Consider the following 18,930-nt stretch of genomic DNA (forward strand, 5'->3'; position numbering starts at 1 on the left):
TGTCTCCCTTTTGTTATGGGCTTTGAGCCGGTTCGTGACACAAACGACTTTCAGATGCACACAATGGCTACATCTCATCTGCCCAGACACGCATGCTCACACTCCCGTCCCCAGTGTCTACTTGCTCACACTCCCGTCCCCAGTGCCTACACTCCCGTCCCGTGTCTACACTCCTGTCCCCAGTGTCTACCTGCTCAGACTCCCGTCCCCAGTGTCTACACTCCTGTCCCCAGTGTCTACCTGCTCAGACTCCCGTCCCCAGTGTCTACACTCCCGTCCCCAGTGTCTACCTGGTCACACTCCCGTCCCCAGTGTCTACACTCCCGTCCCGTGTCTACACTCCTGGCCCCAGTGTCTACCTGCTCAGACTCCCGTCCCCAGTGTCTACACTCCTGTCGCCAGTGTCTACCTGCTCAGACTCCCGTCCCCAGTGTCTACCTGGTCACACTCCCGTCCCCAGTGTCTACCTGGTCACACTCCCGTCCCCAGTGTCTACCTGGTCACACTCCCGTCCCCAGTGTCTACCTGGTCACACTCCCGTCCCCAGTGTCTACCTGGTCACACTCCCGTCCCCAGTGTCTACCTGGTCACACTCCCATCCCCAGTGTCTACCTGGTCACACTCCCGTCCCTACTGCCTGGTCACACTCCCGTCCCTAGTGCCTGGTCACACTCTCGTCCCTTGTTCCTGGTCACACTCCCATCCCCTAGTGCCTGGTCACACTCCCATCCCTAGTGCCTGGTCACACTCTCATCCCCTAGTGCCTGGTCACCGCCATCCCTTGTGCCTGGTCACATTACCATCCCTAGTGCCTGGTCACACTCCCATCCCCAGTGCCTGGTCACACTCCCATCCCCAGTGCCTGGTCACACTCCCATCCCCTGTGCCTGGTGACACTCCCATCCCTAGTGCCTGGTGACACTCCCATCCCTAGTGCCTGGTCACACTCCCATCCCTAGTGCCTGGTCACACTCCCATCCCTAGTGCCTGGTCACACTCCCATCCCTAGTGCCTGGTCACACTCCCATCCCTAGTGCCTGGTCACACTCCCATCCCTAGTGCCTGGTCACACTCCCATCCCTAGTGCCTGGTCACACTCCCATCCCTAGTGCCTGGTCACACTCCCATCCCTAGTACCTGGTCACACTCCCATCCCTAGTGCCTGGTCACACTCCCATCCCCAGTGCCTGGTCACACTCCCATCTCTAGTGCCTGGTCACACTCCCATCCCCTAGTGCCTGGTCACACTCCCATCCCCTAGTGCCTGGTCACACTCCCATCCCGTGTGCCTGGTCACATTACCATCCCGAAATGTTGTGATATGTAACTTTTAAGTATTTAAAGATACTAATGATATCAATACTAGCAATGCTCCGGTTTCCGGCCCACTCCCCACCAGATTTTCCCCAGTCAGTGCTGCGATACAAACAGGTGATCCTATCTTACCTTCAGCATCTCCCCGAAGCCCACGTCATCGTTCGGCTGCCCACCGAAGTAGGCGTGGTAGTTGAGGCTGCTGTGGAAGTCTCTCCAGGGGTCTCCCTGGGTTTCTTTGAATACACCATCACTGAAGCCCTCCTCACTGGGCTCCTGGTCAGCTGTGTCTGCAGTGGGGTCTCCCTGGAGGGATGGGACTGTGAGAGGACCTACGGAACTCTTCTGCTGCTGGTCGTAGAATGCTGTCAGGTTACAGATGATGTACTCCAGGTATCTGCAATATCCAGGCCGGGTTACTGGAAAAGCCTTTTGTGACACGCGTGACTTTGACGAAGGTCTTTCTGAATACAGTTTGATTGAGATCAAAATTAGATTGATAGATGAATGTGTTTTTGTGAGCCGTAATTATTGTAAGTGAAGAGTCAGCCAGTGGTCAGCCAGTACTGTGTTAAAACATTGTGTAAAACAATGAATTTGAAGATGATCTTAAGTTCATTAGCTAGCTAGCTAGCCAGCCAGTTGTACTGCAATGATTCCGTACATTTTCAAATTAACTGCCAATATGCCAACATTCCATACAATGCAGTCGAGCCACAGACGACAGGACTTAGACAAGTTGTAAATGCAACAAGTACTGATCTTGTATCATATAATAACTCTTCCTAAGAAAACTAAAATGTAGACATTTATGGTCTGTTAACATATGTAAAAACTATATAGTTCATACAGGTTAAATACAAAAGTTCTGTATGAATAGCCTCTAAAATAGATTATATGGATTATAAATATTTAAGAGGAAAATGTATAATCCGTATAATATATTTTAGAAGCTATTCAAATAAAATTGTATTTTTTTACATGCGCCGAATACAAATGTTCTGTATAAATAGCCTCTAAAATGTACGACATAGCCTCTAGTAATTTAATAGAATCTCTATTCTAACTCACCCTCGTTTCTTCTTGAGGTTCTTGAAGCCGCAGCAGTGAGAAGGGTAGGTGAGGTCAGCGCTGGTCAGGTGTTTGAAGGTTTTGATTGGCGGAAGCTTCTTGAGGTTCCAGGCGCTGCGGGCCATCAGCTCCCTGAGAGACTCCAGCCCTGCCGTGGGGAGGGACGACACCGCCGTCAGGGACACGTCACTGTTAGGGAAGACAGACATGACAGCTGGAGGTTACAGAGGGCTCATAAAGGAGGTCCTGACTAGAGGTCGACCGATTATGATTTTTCAACGCCGATACCGACTATTGGAGGACCAAAAAAAGCCGCTAACGATTAATCGGCCGATGTTTATACACTGCTCAAAAAAATAAAGGGAACACTAAAATAACACATCCTAGATCTGAATGAATGAAAGATTCTTATTAATATTTGTTTCTTTACATAGTTGAATGTGCTGACAACAAAATCACACAAAAATTATCAATGGAAATCAAATGTATCAACCCATGGAGGTCTGGATTTGGAGTCACACTCAAAATTAAAGTGGAAAACCACACTACAGGCGGATCCAACTTTGATGTAATGTCCTTAAAACAAGTCAAAATGAGGCTCGGTAGTGTGTGTGGCCTCCACGTGCCTGTATGACCTCCCTACAACGCCTGGGCATGCTCCTGATGACGTGGCGGATGGTCTCCTGAGGGATCTCCTCCCAGACCTGGACGAAAGCATCCGCCAACTCCTGGACAGTCTGTGGTGCAACGTGGCGTTGGTGGATGGAGCGAGACATGATGTTCCAGATGTGCTCAATTGGATTCAGGTCTGGGGAATGGGCGGGCCAGTCCATAGCATCTATGCCTTTCTCTTGCAGGAACTGCTGACACACTCCAGCCACATGAGGTCTAGCATTGTCTTGCATTAGGAGGAACCCAGGGCCAACTGCACCAGCATATTGTTTCACAAGGGGTCTGAGGATCTCATCTCGGTACCTAATGGCAGTCAGGCTACCTCTGGCGAGCACATGGAGGGCTGTGCGGCCCCCCAAAGAAATGCCACCCCACACCATGACTGACCCACCGCCAAACCAGTCATGCTGGAGGATGTTGCAGGCAGCAGAACGTTCTCCACAGCGTCTCCAGACTCTGTCACATGTGCTCAGTGTGAACCTGCTTTCATCTGTGAAGAGCACAGGGCGCTAGTGGCGAATTTGCCAATCTTGGTGTTCTCTGGCAAATGCCAAACGTCCTGCACGGTATTGGGCTGTAAGCACAACCCCCACCTGTGGACGTCGGGCCCTCATACCACCCTCATGGAGTCTGTTTCTGACTGTTTGAGCAGACACATGCACATTTGTGGCCTGCTCGAGGTCATTTTTGCAGGGCTCTGGCAGTGCTCCTCCTGCTCCTCTTTGGTAGCGGTCCTGCTGCTGGGTTGTTGCCCTCCTACGGCCTCCTCCACGTCTCCTGATGTACTGGCCTGTCTCCTAGTAGCACCTCCATGCTCTGGACACTACGCTGACAGACACAGCAAACCTTCTTGCCACATCTCGCATTGATGTGCCATCCTGGATGAGCTGCACTACCTGAGCCACTTGTGTGGGTTGTAGACTCCGTCTTATGCTACCACTAGAGTGAAAGCACCGCCAGCATTCAAAAGTGACCAAAACATCAGCCAGGGAGCATAGGAACTGAGAAGTGGTCTGTGGTCACCACCTGCAGAACCACTCCTTTATTGGGGGTGTCTTGCTAATTGCCTATAATTTCCACCTGTTGTCTATAACATTTGCACAACAGCATGTGGAATTTATTGTCAATCAGTGTTGCTTCCTAAGTGGACAGTTTGATTTCACAGAAGTGTGATTGACTTGGAGTTACATTGTGTTGTTTAAGTGTTCCCTTTATTTTTTTGCACAATATATATATATATATATATATATATATATATATATTATTGTAATAATGACAATTACAACAATACTGAATGAACACTTTTATTTTAACTTAATATAATACATAATAAAACCTATCTAGTCTCAAATAAATAATGAAACATGTTCAATTTGGATTAAATAATGCAGAAACACAGTGTTGTAGAAGTGCAATATGTGCCATGTAAAAAAGCTCATGTTTAATAAGTTCCTTGCTCAGAACATGAGAATATATGAAGGCTGGTGGTTCCTTTTAACATGAGTCTTCTGTATTCCCAGGTAAGAAGTATTAGTTTGTAGTTATTATAGGAATTATAGGACTATTTCTCTCTATATCATTTGTATTTCATATACCTTTGACTATTGGATGTTCTTATAGGCACTATAGTATTGCCAGTCTAATCTCGGGAGTTGATAGGCTTGAAGTCATAAACAGCGCAATGCTTGAAGAGCTGCTGGCAAATGCAGGAAAGTGCTGTTTGAATTAATGCTTACGAGCCTGCTGCTGCCTACCACTGCTCAGTCAGACCGCTCTATCAAATATCAAATCATAGACTTAATTATAATAAACACACAGAAATAGGAGCCTTAGGGCATTAATATGGTCAAATCCGGAAACTATCATTTCGAAAACAAAATGTTTATTCTTTCAGTGAAATACAGAACCGTTCCATATTTTATCTAACAGGTGGCATCCTTAAGTCTAAATATTGCTGTTACATTGCACAACCTTCAATGGTATGTCATAATGATGTACAATTCTGTTAAATTAATTACGGTCTTTGTTAGGAAGAAATGGTCTTCACACAGTTCGCAACGAGCCAGGTGGCCCAAACTGCTGCATATACCCTGACTCTGTTGCACAGAACGCAAGAGAAGTGACACAATTTCCCTAGTTAAAAGAAATTCATGTTAGCAGGCAATATTAACTAAATATGAAGTTTAAAAATATATAGTTGTGTATTGATTTTAAGAAAGGCATTGGTGTTTATGGTTAGGTACACATTGGTGAAATGACAGTGCTTTTTTCGCGAATGTGCTTGTTACATCATCACCCGTTGGGCGAAGTAGACTGTGATTCGATGATAAATTAACAGGCACCTTATCAATTATAAGCAACGCAGGACAAGCTAGATAAACTAGTAATATAATCATGTGTAGTTAACTAGTGATTATGTTAAGATTGATAGTTTTTTCTAAGATAAGTTTAATGCTAGCTAGCAACTTACCTTGGCTCCTTGCTGCACTCACGTAACAGGTAGTCAGCCTGTCACGCAGTCTCCTCGTGGAGTACAATGTAATCGGCCATAATCGGCGTCCAAAAATGCAGATTACCGATTGTTATGAAAACATGAAATCGGCCCTAATTAATCGGCTATTCCGATTAATCGGTCAACCTCTACTCCTAACATGCAGAGTTCATAGAGAGTTAATAAGAGGTCATAACAGTTCACAATAGTTCATACACAGAGGACAAGTAGAGTTCATACAGAGTTCATTAACAGTAGATAACAGTTCACACCACTGCCGGGAAATGGAGACGACAGCTGGAGGTCACACAGGGTCGTAGAATTTATATAGCTGGGGTCACACATATTTGTTTCCCTCTAACATGGGAGAGTGTGTGTGCGTCACGCACGTGTGTGTGTCACGTGTGTGTCACGTGTGTGTCGGTGTGGATGCGTGTGTGCCATTGTGTGTGTCGGTGTGTGTGCTTGAGTCAGTTTGTGTCTGTCAGTTTGTGTGTGTGTGTGTGTGTGCGTGCTGGAATGGTATTCGGAATCATAGGCCAAGATGGTTCATAAACTTCACAAAGGCAGATTACGCCTAGTCATAGTTTATGTTTGCCCTGTTTATGACAGCAACACCTCCTCACCTTCTAGTTGTTTTGATATGCAGGGCTATATGTTTTGCCCGTCCTCCAAATCTGGGATAAACATTTTTGCCAAATGCTTATTTATTCGCCAATTGTTAGACTCGTGACATTTCTGAAATGGAATGCAAAATACCAAACCTACATCTGGTTCCCGCAATAGAGTGTCCACCACTCTTCCATCGTCTTTAACTAATTAAACATTGTCCACCGTCGCCATGACAAAGACAGAATCTCACCGGGATATTCACAACTACGTTACATCCATTTCTCCTAAAGCATCCCGTGTGATTACCACTACATACAGTGCATTCAGAAAGTATTCAGACCCCTTGACTTTTTCCATATTTTGTTATGTTACAGCCTTATTCTAAAATGGATTACATTGTTTTCCCCCCTCTCTACACAATACCCAATAATGAAACTGAAATATCACATTTACATACTTTACGTGCTCAGAACTTTGTTGAAGCACCTTCGGCAGCGTTTACAGCCTTGAGTCTTCTTGGATATGACGCTACAAGCTTGGCACACATGTATTTGGGGAGTTTCTCACATTCTCTGCAGATCCTCTCAAGCTCTGTCAGTTTGGATGGGGAGTGTCGCTGCACAGCTTTTTTTCAGGTCTCTCCAGAGATGTTCGATCGGGTTCAAGTATGGGGTCTGGCTGGGCAACTCAAGGACATTCAGAGACTTGTCCCGAAGCCACTCCTGCGTCGTTTTGGCTGTGTGCTTAGGGTTTTGTCCTTTTGGAAGGTGAACCTTCACCCCAGTTTAAGGTCCTGAGCTCTCTTGAACAGGTTTTCATCAAGGAGCTGTCTGTACTTTGCTCCATTCATCTTCCCCATGAGCTTGACTAGTCTCCCAGTCCTTACTGCTGAAAAACATCCCCACAGCATGATACTTTCACCACCATGCTTCACCGTAGGGATGGTGCAAGGTTTCCTCCAGATGTGACGCTTGGTATTCAGGCCAAAGAGTTCAATCTTGGTTTCATCAGACCAGAGAATCTTGTTTCTCATGGCCAGAGTCCTGTAGGTGCCTTTTCACAAACTCTAAGCGGTCTGTCATGTGTCTTTTACTGAGGAGTGGCTTCCATCTGGCCACTCTACCACAAAGGCCTGATTGGTGGAGTGCTATAGAGATGGTTGTCCTTCTGGAAGGTTCTCCCATCTCCATAGAGGAACTCTGGAGCTCTGTCAGAGTGACCATCAGGTTCTTGATCACCTCCCTGACCAAAGTCCTTCTCCCCCGACTGCTCAGGTTGGCCAGGCCAAACTGCTCAGTTAGGAAGAGTCTTGGTGGTTCCAAACTTTTTCAATTTAAAAATGGAGGCCATTGTGATCTTGGGGACATTCAATGCTGCAGACATTTTTTGGTATCCTTCACCAGATCTGTGCTTCAACACAATCCTGTCTCGGAGCTCTACAGATAATTCCTTCAACCTCATGGCTTGTTTTTTGTTCTGACGTGCATCCTTTGTATAGACAGGTGTGTGCCTTTCCAAATCATGTCTAATCAATTGAATTAACCACAGGTGGACTTCAATCAAGTTGTAGATACATTTCAAGGATGAAAACATGATGCACCTGAGACTCATAGCAAAGGGTCTGAAGACTTATGTAAATAAGGTATGTCTTTTATTTGTAATACATTTGCAAATATTTTTTAAAACCTGCTTTCACTTTGTAGTTATGGGGTATTGAGTGATGGTATTTTTGTATTAATTTAATCGGTTTTAGAATAAGGCTGTAACGTGGGTGAGAGACAAAACATTAACAAGATGTTTCCTCGTCTAGCATACTAGTTAAATAACTTAAAAGATAAGCCAAACAATGCAATAAATAAATCATTAGACTCTCTCGCTCACACACAAACACACACACTGAGCAACACTGGAGAATAACAGTGTGGGTCGAAGACTGGCCGATTGTCAATCAGAGATGTTTAGGCCATGACCTCATGTGGTTGACCTCAGCACTCAGCCAGGACATGGGCCCTGCTCCAATATTTATAGAATAGAAATATTCATCCGTCCTTCCTTTCTTACGTAAACATAGAGATAAGTGATTGGATGGGTATAATTATTACTTTCACCAATCCAGGTCAGTGATTATGTCATGGAAGGAAGGGAAGAAGGATTTCTGAAGTATTTGAAGCAAGGCCTTAGTCCTGAGAGGCCTATGTAGTCCACCATTCTCCCCGACATGCAACCATCTCAGAGGCAGAAAAAGGATGGCGATCCTGCTGCTGCTGTCTGCCAGCCAGCCAGCCAACATCCCAACTTCCCACGCAGTTGCACTTGTTTAATCCTAGCTTGGCAAAATACAGAATAACAATCAAGCATTTTGTCAACAGTGATGACAGTATGGAAACTGGAGTTAGGCTTTCTCCCTACTACATTGACTTTGGTTTGCTGTATGATAAAGTCACTCTTTGATACAGATGTTTTTAGCAACTTCTTGGGTATCTATTGTAGTTTTGATATTGCAGTAAAAGTGCAGTAACTGCAGTCGACTGTGGCCTTGCATCATTGTTATAAAACTCTACTTCTGCACCTGCTCCCTGACTCCCTGCGTATACCTGACAATCATTTGTAATATTCTTAGCTAGGCAACCACTTGTTGTTATGCTACTGAAATCGAACTTCATATCATGAACTAGCCAGCTAGCTAGATAAAGAACTAAACAAGCTAGCCAGCTACCTAACCCTGTTTGTCACGGTCTTCCTCCTCTTCATCTGAAGAGGAGAGGCGAGAAGGATCGGAGGACCAATATGCGGCATGGTTTGTGTTCATCTTGAATTTTAATAAAGAAAACACTGAACACTGAAACACACTATACAAAAACAATAAACGAAATAACGACCGTGAAGCTAATGAGAACTGTGCTGACACAAGCAATCAACATAGACAATCATCCACAAACAAACAGTGAAACCCAGGCAACCTAAGTATGATTCTAAATCAGAGACAACTAATGACACGTGCCTCTGATTGAGAACCATACTAGGCCGAAACATACAAATCCTCAAATCAAATCATAGAAAAATAAACATAGACTGCCCACCCCAACTCACGCCCTGACCATACTAAATAACGACAAAACAAAGGAAATAAAGGTCAGAACGTAACACTGTTGCCCCAATTTAACGTTATAAGCATGGCAAGTGTGCCTTGACCGGACCGGGTCCGGGCAAATACGACAACTGTCTTATTTATTTATTAGGGATATGACACCTAGCTAGATAGTTAGCTAACTGTAGCGATTGAAACAGATTGTCGTTTTGCTATGTTTTGGGGGGAAAACATAGTTGTGACATGAAATACAAGTGATACTGTAATCAATGTGTAATAACTACTTAAATGAATGAGTGTTAAATTATGATGTGCAGTCATATTCAGGTCCTGATTGGTCAACAAGCTTATTTGACGCACCAAATAGTGTTATTTGACGTGTATCTTTTTTGACATGCAAAGAACCAAACGGTGTCCCATAGGAGTGGTCTGAGTGGGGAGGGGTAAACTGAAAACTAGCTGTTATTGGCAGAGAGGTTTGGGACTCACATTGTTATTGGTCAATTAACAAATGTACCACCACCAGGCAGGCCAAAACTCCATCCCACGAAAACATGCTGAAATTTCAGGCAGTCTTTTCTAACAGCTCTTACACTAAAAGGGCATTAAACTACCAACATGACATTAAAAACAGTAATATCTTATGCTTCACGGAGTTGTGGCAGAACGATGACATTATCAGCTGGCTGGTTATACGCGGTATCGGCAGGATAGAACAGCGGCGTCTGGTAAGACAAGGGGTGGCGGACTATGCATATATGTAAACAACAGCTGGTCCACGATATCTAAGGAAGTCTCAAGGTTTTGCTCGGCTGAGGTAGAGTATGTCATGAAAAGCTGTAGACCATACTATCTACATAGAGAGTTTTCATCTGTGTTTTTCGTAGCTGTCTACATACCACCACAGACCGATGCTGGCACTAACACCGCACTCAATGAGCTGTATTCAGCCATAAGTAAACAGGAAATCACTCATCCAGAGGCAGCGCTCCTAGTGGCCGGGGACTTTAATGCAGGGAAACTTACATTTGGAAAATCTGACAATAATTCTATCCTCCTGATTCCTGCTTACAAGCAAAAATTAAAGCAGGAAGCACCAGTGACTCGGTCAATAAAAAAGTGGTCAACTGAAGCAGATGCTAAGCTACAGGACTGTTTTGCTAGCACAGACTGGAATATGCTCAGGGATTCTTCCTATGGCATTGAGGAGTACACCACATCAGTCATTGGCTTCATCAATAAGTGCATCGATGACGTCGTCTCCACAGTGACCGTACGTACATACCCCAACCAGAAACCATGGATTACAGGCAACATCCGCACTGGGCTAAAGGCTAGAGCTGAGCTTTCAAGGAGCAGGACTTGAACCCGGAAGCAAATACGAAATCCCGCTATGCCTGCCTACGAACCATCAAACAGTCAACATTTCAATACAGGACTAAGATCAAATCGTATTACACCAGCTCTGATGCTCGTCAGATGTGGAAGGGTTTGCAAACCATTATAGACTATAAAAGTAAGCACACCCGAGAGCTGCCCAGCGACACAAGCCTACCAGATGAGCTAAACTAATTCTATGCTCACTTCGAGGCAAATAACACTGAAACATGCATGAGAGCACCAGCTGTTCCGGGTTACTGTGTGATCACACTCTTCCCACCCGATGTGAGTAAGATATTTATACAGGTCAACATTCACAAGACCGTAGGGCCAGACTGATCAACAGGACGTGCACTGCGAGAATGTGCTGACCAACTGGAAAGTGTCTTCACTGACATTTTCAACCTCTCCCTGTCCAAGTCTGTAATACCATCATGTTTTAAGCAGACCAGCATAGTCCCTGTCCCAAGAACACTAAGGTAACCTGCCTAAATGACTACCGACCCGTAGCACTCACTTCTGTAGCCATTAAGTGCTTTCAAAGGCTGGTCATGGCCCACATCAACACCATTATCCCAGAAACCCTAGACCCACTCCAATTTGCATACCACCCCAACAGATCCACATATGATACAATCTCTATTGCACTCCACACTGCCCTTTCCCACCTGGACAAAAGGAACTCCTATGTGAGAATGCTATTCATTGACTACAGCTCAGCGTTCAACACCATAGTGCCCTCAAAGCTCATCACTAAGCTAAGGGACTAAACACCTCCCTCTGCAACTGGATCCTGGTCTTCCTGATGGGCCGCCCCCAGGTGGTAAGGGTGGGTAAAAACACGTCCGCCACGCTGATCCTCAACACAGGGGCCCCTCAGGGATGCGTGCTCAGTCCCCTCCTGTACTCCCTGTTCACTCATGACTGCACGGTCAGGCTGACTCCAACACCATCATTACGTTTGCCGATGACATAACAGTGGTTGGCCTGATCACCGACAACGACTAGACCGCCTGTAGGGAGGAGATCAGAGACCTGGCCGTGTGGTGCCAGGACAACAACCTTTCCCTCAACGTGATCAAGACAAAGGAGATTATTGTGGACTACAGGAAAAGGAGGACCGAGCACGTTCCCATTCTCATCAACGGGGCTGTATTAGAGCAGGTTGAGAGCTTCTAGTTCCTTGGTGTCCACATCACCAACAAACTAACATGGTCCAAACACCAAGACAGTCGTGAAGAGGGCACGACAAAACCTATTCCCCCTCAGGAGACTGAAAAGATTTGGCATGGGTCCTCAGATCCTCAAAAGGTTCTACAGTTGCACCATCGAGAGCATCCTGACTGGTGCATCACTACCTGGTATGGCAACTGCTCGGCCTTCGGCTGCAAGGCACTATAGATGGTAGTGTGTACGGCCCAGTGCATCACTGGGGCCAAGCTTCCTGCCATCCAGGACCTCTATACCAGGCGGTGTCAGAGGAAGCCCCTAAAAATTGTCAAAGACTCCAGCCACCCAAGTCATAGACCGTTCTCTCTGCTACTGCATGGCAAGCAATACTGGAGCGCCAAGTCTAGGTCCAAGAGGCTTCTAAACAGCTTCTACCCCCAAGCCATAAGACTCCTGAACATCTAATCAAATGGCTTCCCAGACTATTTGCATTGCCCCCCCCCTTTCTACGCCGCTGCTACTCTGTTATTATCAATGCATAGTCACTTTATTAGTAACTCTACATACATGTACATATTAATTCAATTATTCTATTTTGTACTTTTAAACTGCATTGTTGGTTATTCCACTGTGAGGTTAAATGTTGTATTCGGCGCATGTGACTACTACAATTTAATTTGATTATCATCATTTTCACAATATTATTCCAACCTCATAGTGTGGAAATATATATAAAACACAGGGGGGGGGGAATCAACTTTTGGACTCCACTGGGCCTTTAAGCTGATCTATCGTGTTTCTCACAGACATGTTTCTCCTCCTCCTCTGGATTTATGAATAGGAAAATGGAGAGGGACAAAAAATTAAACGTAACCATGAATTATTCATGGAAGTTAGGAAATGACATTGTAAATCAGGACAATCATCATTTTTTACAATTATTTACTAATTTAGATATTGACTAATAATCTGATAATATTATACTCCAATATAAACTTTTTCTGCAAAAGTTCAAAGCATAAACCACATATCATTGTATAACTCTTGATTAATCCAACATTATTGGATCTTGATTCCCTTTAACAAAAAATGACAAATGGTTGACATTTAAAACTGGAACATTGGATACAGTTTAAAGTCGGAAGTTCACATATACTTAGGTTGGAGTCATTAAAACTCATTTTTCAACCACTCCACAAATGTATTGTTAATCAAACTATAGTTTTGGCAAGTCGGTTAGGACTTCTACTCTGTGCATGACAAAGGTAATTTTTCCAACAATTGTTTAGAAACAGATTATTTCACTTATAATTCACTGTATCACAATTCCAGTGGGTCAGAATTGTGCATACGATAAGTTGACTGTGCCTTTAAACAGCTTGAAAAATTCCAGAAAATGATGTCATGGTTTTAGAAGCTTCTGATAGGCTAATGGACATCATTTGAGTTAATTGGAGGTGTACCTGTGGATGTATTTCAAGGCCTACCTTCAAACTCAGTGCCTCTTTGCTTTACATCATGTGAAAATCAAAAGAAATCAGCCAAGACCTCAGAAACAAAATTGCAGACCTCCACAAGTCTGGTTCATCCCTGGGAGCAATTTCCAAACACCTGAAGGTACCACGTTCATCTGTACAAACAATAGTACACAAGTTTAAACACCATGGGACCACGCAGCCGTCATACCACTCAGGAAGGAGACGTGTTCTGTCTCCTAGAGATGAATGTACTTTGGTGCGAAAAGTGCAAATCAATGCCAGAACAACAGCAAGGGACCTTGTGAAGATGCTGGAGGAAACCGGTACAAAAGTATCTATATCCACAGTAAAACGAGTCCTATATTGACATAACCTGAAAGACCGCTCAGCAAGGAAGAAGCCACTGCTCCAAAGCCGCCATAAAAATGCCAGACTACGGTTTGAAACTGCACATGGGGACAAAGATCGTACTTTTTGGAGAAATGTCCTCTGGTCTGATGAAACAAAAATATGACTGTTTGGTATGTATGTATGTATGTTTGGTGGAAAAAGGGGAGGCTTGCAAGCTGAAGAATACCATCCCAATTGTGAAGCACGTGGGTGGCAGCATCATGTTGTGGGGGTGCTTTGCTGCAGGAGGGACTGGTGCATTTCATAAAATAGATGGCATCATGAGGGCTTAAGGACAACAAGTCAAGGTGTTAGAGTGGCCATCCATCACAAAGCCCTGACCTCAATCCTACAGACAATTTGTGGGCAGAACTGAAAAAGTGTGTGCGAGCAAGGAGGCCTACAAATCTGACTCAGTTACACCAGCTCTGTCAGGAGGAATGGGCCAAAATTCACCCAACTTATTGTGGGAAGCTTGTGGAAGGCTACCCGAAACATTTGACCCAAGTTAAACTATTTAAAGGCAATGCTACCAAATACTAATTGAGTGTATGTAAACTTCTGACCCACTGGGAATGTGATGAAAGAAATAAAACCTGAAATAAATCATTCTCTCTACTATTATTTCACATTCTTAAAATAAAGTGGTGATCCTAACTGACCTAAGACAGGGAATGTTTACTAGGTTTAAATGTCTGGAATTGTGAAACTGAGTTTAAATGTATTTGGCTAAGGTGTATGTAAACTTCCGACTTCAACTGTACATGACATTTGTACCAGTCCACCAATCTGTCAAAGGCATTTGAGCGATTAACATCAGATTTTAACTGAAAGTGTTGGGCAATGCAGTAAGAGATACATTTCTGTCCCGCGCTCACCTGAAAAAGAACGAATGAACTGCTTAAATAAAGTAAGGGTACATCCCTGGTTAAATAAAGTAAGGGTACATCCCTGGTTAAATAAAGTAAGGGTACATCCCTGGTTAAATAAAGTAAGGGTACTTCCCTGGTTAAATAAAGTAAGGGTACATCCCTGGTTAAATAAAGTAAGGGTACATCCCTGGTTAAATAAAGTAAGGGTACATCCCTGGTTAAATAAAGTAAGGGTACTTCCCTGGTTAAATAAAGTAAGGGTACATCCCTGGTTAAATAAAGTAAGGGTACATCCCTGGTTAAATAAAGGAATGGGATTTCCTCGGTTAAATAAAGGACTAATTCATACTCACAGCAGCATTGGGCCACTGACAGTGCCAGAAAACATATCTTCATCCATCCTGGTCAGACGCCTGTTTCTATGGAGGTACCTGGAGAGAGAACACACACACACATGGGCACGCACAAGCAGACACGCGCAAGAATATAACCGACACACTTCAATCACTGTAATCATCTTGATAGCTCAAAAACACCTAATATTTTCACCGCTTTCCAAAGCAACACTGACTTCGGATGGATCAGATCTTATCCTGAGTGTTGTTTTAAATTAGCCATCGGAGAAGATACTTCAGAAACATACTGTAGAATCCCTACATGATAATAAACGTGTGGGGGGAGTGTTTGTCTTGGTATAACAGGGATCAAAACACACACTCCAGGATCATTTCTCTCTCTGAGCGCGCTCCTGCCAACACAAACAGTAGTGTGGTAAGACTAAAGTGACTGCCCATTGGTTTAATTACAACTCCATAAGGACCAGCTAGGGTTGACTTGGGGTAAATGGAGGGATAGAGGGATGAGAGGGTCAGAGACATATTCATGTTTCATATCCTGACTGGAAAGGGGACAGAGAGGTGACCAAAAGGAAAAGGGGAGTTGAAATTGTGACAGAAAGCAGTGGTTGGTTTAATCCCCATTTCAGAGCTTTGTGATTTCCACACTTAATGAGAAGTGCTCTCTATATAAAACAAGGTATTATTAAAAGTTCATTCAATGCAAATCCAGGTCAGTCCCCAGTAAGATGAAATCTACATTTAAAAATGAGACCCTATATAGTGTTTTTCTCCCTTGGTAAAATAGTAGTCTGAGTATCAGCCTCTTCAGCTAACATTACACTCCTTAGCTGGGCAAGTTGTTGTATTTTCAGGCTTAAAACTAAGACAATCTGTGGTTGGAATTGCAGTATGTATTTTGTTAGGGAATTTAACCTTAAACTAGCGACTTTTGTCATACTGGTTTCCTCTGGACTAACAAAAAATGGTTGCTTAGCAACCGGATACCAAGTGTTCTGTGGAGAGAGAAAAAGTGAGAGCTCCAATATTTGCATAATAGTTGTGCTTGGAGGATAGCTGTGAGGGTGATCAAATCAGGATCCACTGTTCTCCTCGAGCTCATTAATGATAGACTGTTAATATTTGAAGATGGAAGAAAGGCCAGTATCTTTGGCACAGGAGTACATGGAGTGGATTATCTAAAGCACACGTGTCAAACTTATTCCACAGAAGGCCAAGTGTCTGTGGGTGTCTCCTCCCTTCTACTTGGTTGATGAATTAAGTTCCCTAATTAATAATTGAAACTAAAAAACTAAAACCTGCAGACACTAGGCCCTCCGTGGAATGCGTTTGACGCCCCTGTTCTAAAGAGACTGGTACCCAGGCTAGGGAAATAGAGGTCATTTGATGATTTGATGCGGACTTCCTGAAATCACCTTCCTAAAATATCCTATTTATCCCATGAGAGCTAGAGATGTGGCCATGATCTGAGAGAACTGGTTCAGATGTGGCCGTGATCTGAGAGAACTGGTTCAGATGTGGCCGTGATGTGAGAGAACAAGTTCAGATGTAGCCGTGATGTGAGAGAACAAGTTCAGATGTAGCCGTGATCTGAGAGAACAAGTTCAGATGTGGCCGTGATCTGAGAGAACTAGTTCAGATGTGGCCGTGATCTGAGAGAACAAGTTCAGATGTGGCCGTGAACTGAGAGAACTAGTTCAGATGTGGCCGTGATCTGAGAGAACTGGTTCAGATGTGGCCGTGAACTGAGAGAACTAGTTCAGATGTAGCCGTGATGTGAGAGAACTAGTTCAGATGTGGGCGTGATCTGAGAGAACTAGTTCAGATGTGGGCGTGATCTGAGAGAACTAGTTCAGATGTGGGCGTGATCTGAGAGAACTAGTTCAGATGTAGCCGTGATCTGAGAGAACTAGTTCAGATGTGGGCGTGATCTGAGAGAACTAGTTCAGATGTGGGCGTGATCTGAGAGAACTAGTTCAGATGTAGCCGTGATCTGAGAGAACTAGTTCAGATGTAGCCGTGATCTAAGAGAACTAGTTCAGATGTGGCCGTGATCTGAGAGAACTAGTTCAGATGTGGCCGTGATCTGAGAGAACTAGTTCAGATGTGGCAGTGAGCCTACTACTCTTGTAGGGTAATAGTGTAAATATTACTCATGTCAAAATATTAAATAACATAATTTTGTTATGCAGAGATAACAAAACTTGCCGAAAAGCTGCTGTGTTGTTTAATAAGGTACAAATAACCAGGTCAAAAATCCAGACCTACAGGAAAGCTTCCCAATGCTCCCATGTAGGGAAATACATCCTGCGAGAAGAGCCCTGTGTCTTCAGGTTATTCGATGTGGGAGAGTGGGAAATGAGGGGAGCCGGATGTCCAAATAGGCTACACATTAGCTATATATGTCTGGAAAACATTTTTATCACAGGTAAGACATTTAACTTGTTTAGTAGAGTCCGTTAGTAACTCCACTCACTACTTCTATAGTCCATTTGTTTGCGTTGTTGGTCTTGGCTAGCTTAATGTTCTGGTTGGTAGCTAGCTAGCCCTCATTTATTCACCTGGCTACTAGCACGTCATGAAAAGGGGCATGAGGGAAGCCCTACAATATTATGTTTTTCTAAGTAGTGAGAAAACTCTGGAGCAGGCAATGTTGAAAAGTTATCTTTAGACATGTTGTACTTTTATTAAATTACGTTTTGTATTTGACTAAAACAAGCAGACATCAAGAAAACTGTATGGTCAAGTATTTGCTGTGAGCCAATGGGTAACCTAACAACAGGTTGTTTTCCCCACAGGCAGGCAGGGCCGCAACGGTCTATCTAATACTGACTGGGACTATTCTATTCCATATTGTATATTCTATTCTATTCCATTCTATTCCATTCTGTTTTAATGATAAGCTAAATGACTTACACAGCATCCAGTTTGGTCCCGTTGAAAGCATGATGTTGGATGTCTGTGAAGCCATTACTGTACAGCATCCTGTAAGAGAATTAACAACATTAGAAAACATTCATAAAGGGGAAATTTTTACTGAAGTAATCACTGGGTAATTGAGTTTTTAGGCACTAACCCACTGACTAACTTTCTGGTTGTACAAGTCACATTAAAATCAGTAATATCAGTACTACAGTAGGTGGTGAACAACATGCGTACTTTTGTGCTGAAGGATTTGCCTGTGTATGCAATTTAGTGACCAAGATCACAACATTTTCAATATTATTTTCTCCCCTTCAAAACTGAACTACTTAGCTGTAGGAGCTTGTTGTCTCCTGTATCTCTTTTCCAATGTGACCAATGTGCTCATAGCTTTGACATCCAATGTAATGGTAGTTTCTCTCCGGAAACCCTGTCTGGGCTAACCACAGCACACTCTGAGACTGCAAGTGAGGGTAATGTAATGGTAGATTCTCTCCAGAAACCCTCTCTGGGCTAACCACAGCACACTCTGAGACTGCAAGTGAGGGTAATGTAATGGTAGATTCTCTCCAGAAACCCTCTCTGGGCTGGCCACAGCACACTCCGAGACTGCAAGTGAGGGTAATGTAATGGCCTATCCCTTATAATGACAACACCAGTGAAACACTAGCACCAGGGCTGTGTACTCACACTGTCAGCACTTGGTTGGTAATACCGCAGAATGAGTTGGCTGGGACCTCAGAGATGTAAGGATGATCAGTGATCTCACTGTGAGGAGAAACAAGAGGAAATGAGGTGGCGTCGCAAATATAGAAAACCCTGTCAGAGTGGGAAATCTCCTGGCACTATAGTAACCACTGACACTAGACTAACCAAGGCATATTGGGTTGAAAAACCTCCCTACTACTGAAGAAAGGAGGTTTTGAGTGTGGGATTTTATATATAGAATACTATGGTCGGTGGATTGTAATAGATTTCTAAGACCTGAGTGACAAATAACAAAAAGTTCTGCAAGTTCTTACAGTATGAAGTTCATGTCATCTGAGTGAATGTTGGTGAGATCAGGGAAGATGGTGAGGCCAGTATTGAAAATACCCCTAGAAGGAACCCCAAA

The 18,930-nt window shown here is 43.9% G+C and overlaps 1 protein-coding gene across 1 annotated transcript in view; it reads right to left on the reverse strand.

Annotated features, from left to right (window-relative positions):
• The window catches only part of LOC109880773 (thyrotropin receptor), a 41,759-nt gene that overhangs the window by 2,062 nt on the left and 20,767 nt on the right, over nucleotides 1-18,930 (reverse strand). Inside the window, exons 5-10 of the mRNA XM_020472962.2 lie at nucleotides 18,839-18,913; nucleotides 18,507-18,584; nucleotides 17,811-17,879; nucleotides 14,892-14,969; nucleotides 2,386-2,574; nucleotides 1,447-1,711 (exon numbers count right to left, since the gene is read on the reverse strand). Coding sequence (XP_020328551.1) covers nucleotides 1,447-1,711; nucleotides 2,386-2,574; nucleotides 14,892-14,969; nucleotides 17,811-17,879; nucleotides 18,507-18,584; nucleotides 18,839-18,913 — 754 coding nt within the window. The remainder of the gene's footprint in view (nucleotides 1-1,446; nucleotides 1,712-2,385; nucleotides 2,575-14,891; nucleotides 14,970-17,810; nucleotides 17,880-18,506; nucleotides 18,585-18,838; nucleotides 18,914-18,930) is intronic.

The sequence above is a fragment of the Oncorhynchus kisutch genome, linkage group LG21 (genome assembly GCF_002021735.2).
Source record: "Oncorhynchus kisutch isolate 150728-3 linkage group LG21, Okis_V2, whole genome shotgun sequence".
NCBI lineage: Eukaryota > Metazoa > Chordata > Actinopteri > Salmoniformes > Salmonidae > Oncorhynchus > Oncorhynchus kisutch.